The sequence below is a fragment of the Argopecten irradians genome, chromosome 4 (genome assembly GCF_041381155.1).
Source record: "Argopecten irradians isolate NY chromosome 4, Ai_NY, whole genome shotgun sequence".
NCBI lineage: Eukaryota > Metazoa > Mollusca > Bivalvia > Pectinida > Pectinidae > Argopecten > Argopecten irradians.
In genome coordinates this window covers 20,160,714-20,174,384 of record NC_091137.1, presented here as the reverse complement: position 1 = coordinate 20,174,384, position 13,671 = coordinate 20,160,714, and the positions used below count along the sequence as shown (strand labels likewise).

General features: G+C 36.0%; 1 protein-coding gene across 3 annotated transcripts in view; it reads left to right on the top strand.

The window, feature by feature from the left end:
- Window positions 1-13,671, top strand: part of LOC138320886 (kynurenine aminotransferase-like) — a 28,908-nt gene that overhangs the window by 6,862 nt on the left and 8,375 nt on the right. The window contains exons 1-2 of one of the 3 annotated variants that reach the window (XM_069264172.1): window positions 707-858; window positions 12,022-12,086. In XM_069264172.1, the coding sequence (XP_069120273.1) occupies window positions 736-858; window positions 12,022-12,086 (188 nt within the window). In that variant the 5' untranslated portion in view covers window positions 707-735. Of the gene's footprint in view, window positions 1-706; window positions 859-10,314; window positions 10,339-12,021; window positions 12,087-13,671 lie in introns of those variants that run through there. The other 2 variants (XM_069264174.1, XM_069264175.1) reach the window with 2 other exon arrangements.

Sequence of the window (13,671 nt, the reverse complement as noted above, 5' to 3'; positions counted from 1 at the left end):
GCACCAGCAAGCTACATCAAAGGTTGTGCTGGCGGATATCAAAGGAAAATCAGTCGTCGTCCAATGTCGCGGACAGTGCACAAACACAAAAGCTCCTGCGCCGTACTTGCCCAAAACCCATTGTGACTTATCCTTCTCATATATGTCCTTGATTAATATGAGTAGGTCCCAACACAAATGCTCTTGGACTACTATTTGTCATATTAAACTCGTCTGACAATACCGGTATATTTCAATATATAATCAAGGTGAGTAACTCGATTGGCCTGATAAAACGACACAACTTGGGGGAAAACGTGTTTGTGAAATAATCGTTGAAGTCATGCGTCTCGCATTAGTCTCGATTGAAAGACAGATGATTTATCTTTAATTTGGTATATAGTTCACCGTAGACCATAACTTAGGTTTCAAAAGAGTACTGAGGTAAAGTAATATATAAAACCCAAATAAATCAGTTGTTATGAATTTATGCGGTAGATTCTATTTTTAAGTTCATCTTGAGGCATTCTAATTAAGTTTATAATTGAAATAAAATTGATGTTGTGAAATACAATCAACTAGTGACTTGTTGATTTTTGGAACACTAGACATCAAACAGAATTAGTATACAAGTATTTACTATTATGATACAGGAGAACATTTATTAACTAGAAAAAAATAACATCTTAACACATATGGCAAACCATCCTAGCTTGTTTTATTGATATAACTTCTATTTTTTGGCAAGACAGGATCATGCAGAGTTGCCTGCCTGGAGTAGGGAGAAGTCTGTGTTTGGCTTGCAGGCAATTTACACCTGTGAATAAAACTGTATCTAGGTTACAGCCTTATGTCTGTATCCTAGCAACACAGCAGCATGTAAGTCAACGTGTGGACTGCCTGACCTGCAACTTTAGAGGAATCATTCTCTTTCATATACCATGTTTGCTAAAGAAGCTAGGCTTGTTTAACGAAGGTTGATGCTCTGTCTATGTACTGAATTTCTGACTAATGTATGTGAAACTTTTCAATATTTTTTTTCAAATCATCGTGGCATGTCAGGTTACAACTGAAGCTAGTTTGATGTGACATACTAGGTTTCTTTGAAGTTAATTAGTTATGCAACACTGTTTTATTAAAATATCTATGATACATGTATATTTGTATATATCTGTGGAGAAACAATATTGAGGGACATACATGTTATTAAGCCTATCATTAATAAAATTTCTGCGACAGCTGTCCCTGACTGAATGATACAATAACACTAGGGAGCTGGATAAAGACTATAGCTGTGGGACAGTGTTATTCTGTGTGATATTCTGGAGCACCTGTTTTCAGAACTCTAATTTTTATTTTGTTTAGATTTAAACAAGTGTGTATGTCTCATCAATTTGATTCGGAATTACGATATCATGTGGGTATTTATTATCTAAACATATTATTGGCATGCAGGCTATCTGTGTGTATACATAGAGAGAAGTGATGAATAATTGATGTTATACAATGAACATCCATAAATTCATTTTAAGAATATGCAAATGAGGATTAAAAACCTCCAGTGTGATATGCGTCCTTCGCCGATATGGTTCTTATCTAAATGTTACCCATATCTTGATAGAACGTTTAAAAATGTTGCTAAGCTATGGTGCATTTCACCAAATTGCGAACTCTCTTGTGCCCAGTGCAATGATTATGTATACGATGCAGTGGCACATTCTTTGCTAGACTGTCGTAGTCGCGCATTGCTATCTCTCCGTGACGTTTTTTTCACGAAGATAGTCAATGACTACCCAGTACAAGTTTACACCTTTTTAACCAACTCCTCAAGGGAAGTTCAAATCTCAATGCTCCTCGGCAGTCCACCAGCCACATTGAAAGATATTTTTATTGACGAGGACCAATGCTTTGCGTCATTTGCTAAAGAATGCTGCATTTATTCTGAAAAAGCTTCACAGCTAACGTTTAACTAGTAAGAGTATGTCTCAATGCATCCTACACTCTGTATTTTTTCCCTTTTTTGTGGGTGTTTTTTTGTCATATTTTATAGTTATCACTTATTATTTTGATTGTTCTGCACTGTACCAATGTTCTCCTTATTTACCTAAAGTTTCTGTTGTTTTCCTGTTCATCATAATATAATACGTTCATTGTAACTCTTCAAATTTTGGAGGAATAAAGACATGAATGAATGAATGAATTTTAAGAATATGCAAATGAGGATTAGTTCTGGAAAATTTCACATCAATCATGAGCTTTTGAGGGAGTTTAATTTGTTTCCATTTTCAGTTGTTTGTAATTTGATCTACCCGTGAAAGTGATCTTCACTTTAGCTGAGTTAGGCATGTTACATATCAATGGAACACATTTTTTATAGGGCATACTTTCTGCCTCTACGAAGTGGGTACCTTAAGGAAATTGTACGTGTCCATGTGCAGTGGAAAAATTTAAATGCATCCTAGAAATACCACTTTCACTTGTGTCTACTGGAGCATTTATGGCTTTGTGACTGGACAGTTTTGATCAATGACTTACATCGTATGCACTACTATTTTTGCAAAGTAATGTGGTGAAATGTCTGAACTTTTTCAAAATTTTACTTAAAAACATATTTTTTTATTTGCCTTTTAGCCAGTTCTTTAATTAGGCTATAGTTTCTTAAATAACGTTAAGGTCAACCTTCTGTTAGACAAAACCTAGCTTATAGGCAGGTGTGTAGTTTTGATCTCACTGTTTACTAACAACTATTTGTGGTTTTGTGTGTTTTTAGCTCACCTGGCCAAAAGGGCCGGTGAGCTTATGTCATGGCGCGGCGTCCTTCCGTCATCCGTCCGTCCGTCGTCCTTCAACATTTCTTTTAAATCGCTACTAGTCATGGATTGTAACCAAATTTGGCCACAAGTATCCTTGGGGGAGGGGGAACAGAACTTGTATAAATTTTGGCTCTGACCCCCCGGGGGCAGGAGGGGCGGGGCCCAATAGGGGAAATAGAGGTAAATCCTTTAAATCGCTACTTGTCCTAGAGTTCTGCATTGAATGTAACCAAATTTGGCCACAAACATCCTTAGGGGAGGGGGGAACAGAACTTGTATAAATTTTGGCTCTGACCCCCCAGGGGCAGGAGGGGTGGGGCCCAATAGGGGAAATAGAGGTAAATTCTTTAAATCGCTACTTGTCCTAGAGTTCTGCATGGATTGTAACCAAAATTAGCCACAAACATCCTTGGGGGAGGGGGAACAGAAATTGTATAAATTTTGGCTCTGACTCCCCAGGCAGGAGGGGCGGGGCCCAATAGGGGAAATAGAGGTAAATTCTTTAAATCGCTACTTGTCCTAGAGTTCTGCATGGATTGTAACCAAAATTAGCCATAAACATCCTTGGGGGAAGGGAAACAGAACTTGTATAAATTTTGGCTCTGATCCCCCAGGGGTAGGAGGGGCGGGGCCCAATAGGGGAAATAGAGGTAAATCCTTTAAATCGCTACTGGTCATAGAGTTCTGAATGGAATGTAACCAAATTCAGCCATAAACATCCTTGGGGAAGGGGAACAGAACTTGTATAAATTTTGGCTCTGGTCCCCCGGGGGCAGGAGGGGCGGGGCCTAATAGGGGAATTAGAGGAAAATCCTTAAAATCGCTACTAGTCATAGAGTTCTACATGGATTGTCACCAAATTTGGCCACAAACGTCCTTGGGGGAAGGGAAACAGAACTTGTATAAATTTTGGCTCTGGCCCCCCGGAGGCTGGAGGGGTCACCGGGTGGGGCCTGATAGGGAAATAGAAGTAAATCGCTACTAGTCATAGAGTTCTGCATGGAATTAACCAAATTTGGCCAGAAATATCCTTGGGAGATTAGAACTGAGTTTGTATAAATTTATGCACTGGTCCCGGGGGCAGGATGGGCGGGGCCCAATAGGGGAATTATAGGTAAATCCTATAAATCGGTACTTGTCCTAGAGTTCTACATGGATTGTAACCAAATTTGGCCATAAACATCCTTAGGGGTAGGAGAACAGAACTTGTATAAATTTTGGCTCTGACCCTCCGGGGGCAGGAGGGGGGGGGCCCAATTGGGGAAATAGAGGTAAATTCTATTAATCGCTACTTGTCCTAGAGTTCTGCATGGATTGTAACCAAATTTGACCACAAAGGATGGGGCACAATAGGGGAAATGGAGGTAAATCCTATAAATCGCTACTTGTCTTAGAGTTTTGCTTGGATTGTGACCAAATTTGGCCATAAACATCCTTGTGCCAAGTTGTGGGAAGGAGAACAGAACTCTGGGGGGCAGGAGGGGTAGGGCCCAATAGGGGACTTAGAGGTTAATAATAAAATACCTTCAGAAAAGAAACAATGAACCTGTACTCAGAACATTACTTGGCATTACAAACCAGGTGAGCGATACAGGCCCTCTGGGCCTCTTGTTTCATTAATGTAAGTATTTCTGTTTTAGCAGTAATATAGATTTAGATTAGATGTGGCATGTGGGTACAGAGAGCTGGTCTGGTTGTCAGGTATGCACTAACTGGCAGATTGGGGGAATATGGTGTTAGGTTTATTAATGTTGAAGTCAATACTTTTGACCACAAACTTTCTTGTTGTAGAAAGTATACCTAATCAAATGGTCTGAATAAGTACATGTACATGAATTTTAATTCGAGATGAGAGATGTTTGCATGAAAAATAGGCCTCCAGACAGCTCATAGCCTCAATCAATTGTCCATCTTTGGTAATCCAGGCTATGTATATAACATAATATTCATATCTAAAGTAAAGTCCATTTAGTGAAATGTGATTGGTCAAATTCTCTGAATATCCGGTGCATGTGTGTGATGGAACAAATTAAAAACGCCTCATAAATTATTCATGACTCCGAGATGGTAGGCTTTATATATCCAAGTGGATATTTATGTTAGTGTATCAATATTTCAAGGGGTTCAGATCACTTACGAACTCTACACCCTGGACTATCTCATAGTAAAATTGGAGGCAGCTCAAAATGTCTGAACTAATCACAGGCCTGCAAAGATTTCCTTTGAAGACTACAGAGAGAGCGAAGCCCAACATCAAAGTCACAAACTCAACCACAGTGTATCTTTCACCAGTGCAAATACTAAATTTGCACAATGTATCATATTTTTTCTCTTTATTCAAATAGTCTATATATTTTATTGAAAATTAATATAAAATCATTATCTAGACCACTTCTGTCATATGTAAGGCATTTTCATTTTTTACCTGTAATTAATTATCTATTGTCAAGTATATCCTAGCTAAAGGTGCCAGAGTTAATCCCTTACTTCCTGGGACAAACAGGAAAGGATTAAGCCTTCAATTATCTAAAACCTTTTACTTTTTTGGCGAGGGTCACCTCGCCATTGTGATCGTGGTTTTGCAAAATTCTCTTTGCAGTCAATTTCCTCAATATGATTGGCTTTAGAAATTGCTCGCAGATACTAGCGCTCCCTAGCGGCCAGGTGTATTCAAACAACTTTGATTTTACCGGAATTTTAAATAGCAAATTTTGAATATGAAAGTTACTGAAATAAGCATATCTTTAAACGTTGAAATAGGAATAGTAAAAAAAATATTACGGCTTTCATATCCTTACTATATACACTATCCAAAAGATCTTCTGTTTTGAAATTTTCACCTGAATTGTTTACAAAGTTATCTAGACATTTCGTCGTTTTACATGAATGAAGAGCGTTTCGTCCCAAAAAAAATGCTTCGCTCCACACTGGTTCCCCCCAGACGTTTTTACTCCCTCTTAGTGACATTTATCCCGCAACGGAAAAAAAATTAAATCAATATATTCACCTCGAACTTCAAAAATTGATACCATAATGAATTTTGTAATTTGAATCAAATTTGTCTCGGAGCAAATACATTTCATGGCGAAATGGAGATGCATTTATCACGGCTGTGTTATGGCACATGGACGTAAAACTACAATGGAAGAAAGACAACTCTAACAAAATTTTGGACAAACTTGGTCTACTGATCAATCTTAAAAACAACGGCAGTTAATAAGGTATGAATATTTACCACATCCATTATTATCGATAATTTCATAAGCACATGTATAAATATCAGATTATATCTATATACTAAAGCACGTTCAGAGATTACCACTAAACCATACTTTTAAATACTTTTAAAACATTTTAGTTATTTTCACCACAGGAGCTTGACGTTCTGATCATATACATACAGCATTTTCATTAAAACTAGGTAATACGAAGTAAACTTTTGGCCGAATGACATAAATCATATATGGAATGTTCATATAACTCGAAGTGATATTTTTTGGACTACTAGATCGACGAAAATGCCGATTTCTTTTTCATAATTCTTCCGTAAAACGGCACTTTAAAAGCTGTTTCAATCTGTAACAAATGTAGAGAAAACTGTTAAATTGTTTAGCAATTATCCTGAGTTTATATTTTACCAACAAGCATCAGAGATTAGCACTTAAAACTTACATAAACATATCCCGACTCTCACTTGCATTGTGTGATCACTCTCGAGCGGAACTAATCTCTACCATCTGGCACAGTCCTTACAAATACAATCGCACAAAAGCCCACATGATCACTGTTTTTAGTGCGGTTACATCTTAGGGTGTGAACAATGTTAGTTTTTTTTAACTTTTTACTCAACAAAATAGACTACGCTTTTCATGATCAGCACCATCATTTTCTGTATAACTTATTAATTTACCACTGTACCCATGCATACGTGTGTATATTTTATACTTCTTTGTGCACATTATATAACAACTGATATATTACAATCAATTTATGAAGGACAAAACTCTTACATGTAAGAACAGGAGGACTGAAGAACAGCGGGAATTAATCTTCAATAATATTTCTTCTATGCTGGTATTGCTATTTATGATTAAAATGTTTAATTATATGATATAAGCCTTTTCAGTAATTACTCTGTTAATACATTTATTGTTTCCTTATGTTTTACAGAATGTCAGCATGCATGTATCATTTCAACTGGAAACAGTCTAGGAGAAGAATTGTGTGAACAAAAAGAAGTAATTTTCAACTGTGGAAGCTTAATATCGTAATCATTTTCAATCCGAAAATAATTACTATCATCATCTTTAAATTCCTTATTGTGAATTTAACTGTAATATGATTTAAGTATATACCTGATATTTGTTTATATTATTGACATGTACATGCTTGAAATGAAAATGAATAAATAGAAGATTATTTAAATTTAAAAAACACAATATGACATTAGCTGTTTATATTTTTTGTCAAAAACATATTAAGCTTATCGTTCATAACACACTAATCATCACCTTCGAGACAATTTAATGAAAATCAATTAAACATTAATTTGTATAACACAGGTCGTCTTATGTTTTCCCCGCCTTGACTATCAATGTTCCCTGATCACTCTGAAAGTAAATATTTTGATTTTACCTTTTTTTTCGGTCACCACATGAACTGCCTTTAAAATCAGTCACACCAATGAGACATACATTTACTGCATTCATTATAACTCTGTAAGGCAATTCTGCAAGATCAGCAAACATTGTTGATTTACCTTGAATATCTAAATGCATAGTATGGTACCATATGTAACAGGAGAGCAGAAAATGTAGCGGCAAGACCGGATTCGATCCCGGGACTCTCCGAACACTAGCTGAGTGCTCTACCGACTGAACTACCTGGTCATCGAAAAATCGACCCAGTCCAGTCCCGCTACACTCCTCCTCCTTTTTGAATACATACGAAACCCTTTCAAACACCACAACCGTTGGTTATTTAGTTGGGTGCCAATTCTGTAACAGGAGAGAAGAAAATGTAGCTCTTCCGACTGAGCTACCTGATCACCGATAATCAACCCAGTCTGATCCCGCTACAAATATTTATCTGTTATTTTATCTCCTTCCTATTTTCAATCTACCTTTATGGACTTAGAATCTTACCTGGTGGAAAAGAATATTTTGTCTTACAAATCTTCACAAATTATGCACACTGTGATTGTTGCAAGCTAAACTACGTATCCGCTAGCTGATTGCTGTTGATTGTTAATGATCTCAAACACACTAATTACTTATTGTGCCAATTTAAGTAAATAATATTCTACCCCTTTTCAAATATTCCTGATTATTATTCATGTGTAATATCTCAAAACATTGACATGTGCACGGAGTACGGCGGACCAGACCGCCGATGTTTTGGACATCTGCTAGATATTTCAGTTTCAGGTTACAGTGGCCAATAAAAGAAAACAAACACAATGCGGTTTTCATATGTTATTTCTTCTAAATACAACACCTTTTGTGCAAGTTGTCAAGCATTATGGGGAATATTTTGCATTGAAATTGTCACCTTCATACATCGGTTTTGGGACTCCTTGGACATTGTTTTTCCCCATTTTTTTGATGCGCAAAATATACTGATAGTAAATTTTTTAAGCATTTTCAGCCCTGAAACGTACCTGCGCAAATTTTACCAGTTTTTACGGTATATGATATTGGAATGTATACTGTTATGATATCAGAAATATCTGATGGTCTACAACAAATGTTACATGAATTTTAACAATATTGCATAACACGGAAATTAGAACTTATATCAGAATATCAGAAAGATAAAAATTGTGATATTCTCAAGACGTAAATCGGTACAACAACACCAGTTGATGTTATGGAATACATAATTAGATTTATAAGAATTGTTTACATATCTAGGTACAGAAAATAATGTTAATGGTAGCGTTTTTAAAGAAAGGGAAAAAACCTGCTGAACAAACAATTAAATCGGTGTTTGCTATTTATAAGAAATAAAGGAATGTATCTCTTCCTGTTCATCTTAAACTGAAAATATTTGATTAACTTGTAATGACAGATTTATTATACTCATCAGAGGTATGGGGATTTGAAAATAAAAAATGTAGAAAAATTCATTTGTAATTTTTGTTAAACAATCCTGAAGTTAAGAAAGTGTACAAACAATTTCATGGTCTATGGTGAGCTAACAAGTTATCCGGTTTGAATTGAAGTTCGGATACAATGTATATCAATCAACTTGCTGTTTTACAAAAGAATAATTACAAAACTTGTTAAAAAGTAGACCAATGACCAATGTATTCAAAAATCACATGGTGATATTGATAAGTCTTCTAGAGGACAGACATATTCTATATTTAAGACATTTTGGCATAGAAAAGTAATGCCTCTTGTCTTTCTCTGCTGCAAAACAATACTTGTTAACTGATACTGTGGTCCCCAGGAATTTGATGACAATAGTCATTAAGAATGGATATTTTCATTAACATTCAAATTAACAAAGAAAAAAAAATGCTAAAGGTGTTATAAAATCATTTGACATATAACATCATAGGAAAATATTAGAATGGGCTTCCAAGATTTTAGTATGTGTCTCTTATTTTTTCAAACCTTGGTGTCCAAGGAATCCTCAAAAGTCCAAACTGGAAGGAACACCAGCCAAATTTATTTCTTATTGTACAAAACTACAGTAGTATTGACCTTAGAAATATATTCCTCCTATCATCGAGACCGAGCCATTTAGTACTTTCAGTACTTTGATTTATATTTATAGACATGTTAATTGTTTCTCACCTATTTTTGCTTTGAGAAATACATGTCACTCTATTTTGAGAACTTTGAGTAAAAAGGCAATTGCCACCTGTCACTATAATTTAGAGTAGATTTAGGATTCTTATTTAAGGAGATACATCAGTTAGTTAGTTAGAGTGAGTTGGAGAGTTTAGTTAGGAGTAAAGAGTCAAAGATTCTTATATTTGGATTTTACCTCTACTTACTGGATTTTATATGAAGTTTATTACGGATACGTAGCATTAATTGACTAACTCATCATGGTGACTTGACTTTCCCCTACGACTTCAACTGTATATATATATTTGTGTCTATTGTGTGTTATCATTGGATTATGTGTAATTTTACCTCTCACTTGCAAATAAACAATCGTATTATATACTATGTGTTAATTGTGCCCCGCTAATTCCCCCATCATGACAATCTACTACAACATCAATTCTAACGTGACCTGCCCAATCCGACCAGGGCTCCGGTCACATATCTTATACGGCTCTTTTGATGTACATCAAACAACTACATTACCTGTTCTGTTGGCTCCAATTTTATTATAAGATAGTCCAGGGGTGTAGAGATCGTAAGTGATCGGAACTCCTGGAGTTCTAATAAAGTTCCGATCACTTACGATCTCTACACCCCTGGAGAATCGAGTATAATAATTATAGATGGCCTGAGTTACTGAGGATGTTAGTTGTCGAGCTTCCTACCATAGAGCTAAACAAAGGGAAATAAATCAGATGGCAAAGGTTAAGTAGTCAGTTATATATACATTAATATGTATCTTTTATCGCTCTTTTATATATAAATAACAGAGGGGAAAGAACTCAAACCTGTTGTCAATCAGCAATTTTTGTCATTGTTTATCTTGACACAGTAAATTGAAGAAAATAAATCTTAGAGATCACAGAATGCAAGTACAGTGTTGTCTGCATTCAGTGCTTATGTCATATAATACATGTCACAAAATGTAACAAAGGGAGGTAAAATATTGACTATTAACTTATCACAATGCACAATGTATAATTCACTTGGGCTTCCTAAAACATTGTACTGTCTTTACGACATACTGTTAGAACAATGCCTTGCTGTTCTCATGTATTTCAACAACTTTTTCACGGCTAGATGTAAGATATATGGCCATAATCTTTCATTCATACCTTATACCTATTACCTACCTTGTATTATTTCCTTGTTTTTAGCTCTTGCAGCATGTATTTTGTGTATTTTGTTCATTTTGCAGCATGTGTTTTATGTTTCTTAAAATTTCCTTTATAGTTAATTAACTTCTTCTTCCAGCACCTATGTAAAATTCACATTTTTGTTTCGTCTTGCAGCATCAAAATCATGTGTATAATATCATGTTTTTATAGCCATCAAAGCTATTGTACACATATTTTGCTTCATGTAGAATCTGATTATGAATGGCATTTTCAAGATAGTTCTGTCTTCCAGTGCTTTTAGTTCAATCACTTTACATGAAACCTTTATTTTGCACAAAATTATCTGGGGATTGCACTTTCGTTAAGCATGTATTTTTGCACAAAATTACTTGTAAGTTTTCAAAATACGAATCACAAAGTTTATGTTCATTGCTTTTTCTTGTAGCCAATATTTTAATTAGTTTACTTGAGCATTTGTCTGCATGTCTATGAGCTTGTACTTTGTAGCAAGCATGTGTCTGCAAGCATAAGTGTGGTTACAGCTCCAGTGTCCTCAGTCCACATGGTGACTTACTCGCACTAACTGTATAGTTAGACACTTATGTACCACCTATTTATGAATTTTGCATATTGCTAGCTAGGACTCGTCCAACTATAGGTACAAAGGTTTCAGATTGTTCTGAGCTTCTAAAAATTATTTGTATGGTATTTCCTTTTATCTTTTCTTTTACTCCAGTGTCCAGAGTTTGCTAGTTTATTAAACTGTTTATTTTAAATCAATGCTATCTTTTTCTCCAAATACATGTTCAAAGTTTACAATATATATATGATGTGAATAATAAAGCAAGGGAAATAATAGTGGAGAGTTAATAATAAAAGTAATATATTGTAAAATTCAACATCAGAAAGCCCATTGATTCAATCTTTTTAAATGTAAATGATGAAAAACATATTAGTTTTGATTGATGTTGGAACAGTATGTTACATGCATGGCCATGTTGTGGTAACAGCAGCAAAATCTTCAGTAAAATGTAATTTGGATATTACTGATGACATAACATTGATATGAAATCAGGATTTGAACTTTGTTTCCTTCACTAACAATAATCAGTATTGGGCATTATTAGATTGATCGTGAGGTTACCATAGACTTCAGGCTGCTTCAAGAGGAGCTAGCTATTGAAGGTTCACACCTACCGTTTCTGTATAATAACTTGCTAATAATATTTCTAACATATATTTTAGGTTTTATTTATCTGTGTCTTACAGAGAAACATGGCATCTTCAAAACTAGGGCAGGCTACCAGGCTGAATGGAACAGAGAAGAATATCTGGTGAGGTTGTGTTAACACAGTTATCTGTGTTCTTTCTCAACACAGACATGTATCTTTACAAATCCTTATTACGATAAAGTAAAAACATGAACTTTCTCTAAAATACGGTTTCGAGATCTTAAATTGACGTGGGCAAAGTACAATATTTTGTCAATTAGTCCCACCTACTGGTACTTGTGACATCATCTGTTGATGTGCTTTTTGTAACATCATAATCACCGGAAGGTGGGACTATTTGACTGTAAATTGTTCTTTACCAGTGTTCAAAATTAACCCGCCTGTCCGTCTGCCTGTGACTGGCAACTTTTTTGTAGGGCAGACAATTTTTTCCATGTAGCTGGTCCTTTGGCCGGTAACTTTTTGGTCCAGATAAAGGATATACAAAACAAAAATGTCTGTATTATTGTAGAAATCTTGAAGGTCAAACTGTATGAAAAACAAATTTTCGTAATATTTTGGTTTTCAATCAACTTTGTTGAAAGTCTACGATAGTAATCCAGATATGCGGATAAAATTTGTTAGTGAAACTAGTACTCAAACTATTAATTTGCTAGTAATCATATAAACTGCAAGAATTAAAATTTAATGTAACTTTGTAATGACCTGTAACTTTTAGCCAGGACTTCAGCTGTTAGGGTCAGCTGGTCCATAGGACCAGCAGGACAAAATCCTTAAGGGAGAACACTGTTCTATACCCATGTCGTTTTGGTATCTTGTAACACCCATATTTTTGGTGATTTCTTTTTAAAATAACTTTCCAAATTTTATCAAATTAATCTAGAAAGTAACTAAAGGCTACATCTATCTGTGTTTGATTCATGCCAAGATTTGGGTTATCTTGTTTGTTTTTTATTAGCTCACCTGGCCTGAAAGGCCGGTGAGCTTATGTCATGGCGCAGTGTCTGTCGTCCGTCGTCCGTCCGTCCGTCCGTCCGTCAACATTTCCTTTAAATCGCTACTAGTCATAGAGTTCTGCATGGATTGTAACCAAATTTGGCCACAAACATCCTTGGGGGAAGGGGAACAGAACTTGTATAAATTTTGGCTCTGACCCCCCGGGGGCAGGAGGGGCGGGGCCCAATAGGGAAAATAAAGGTAAATCCTATAAAACGCTACTTGTCCTAGAGTTCTGAATGGATTGTAACCAAATTTGGCCACAAACATCCTTGGGGGAAGGGGGAAGGAACTTGTATAAATTTTGGCTCTGACCCCCCGGGGGCAGGAGAGGCGGGGCCCAATAGGGGAAATAGAGGTAAATCCTATGTATCGCTACTTGTCCTGGAGTTCTGCATGGAATGTAACCAAATTTGGCCACAAACATCCTTGGGGGAAGGGGGAAAGAGCTTGTATAAATTTTGGCTCTGACCCCCTGGGGGCAGGAGGGGCAGGGCCCAATAGGGGAAATAGTGGTAAATCCTATAAATCGCTACTTGTCTAAGTTCTGCATGGATTGTAACCAAATTTGGCCACAAACATCTTAGGGGAGGGGGAAAGAACTTGTATAAATTTTGGCTCTGACCCCCAGGGGCAGGAGGGGCGGGGCCCAATAGGGGAAATAGAGGTAAATCCTATAAATCGCTACTTG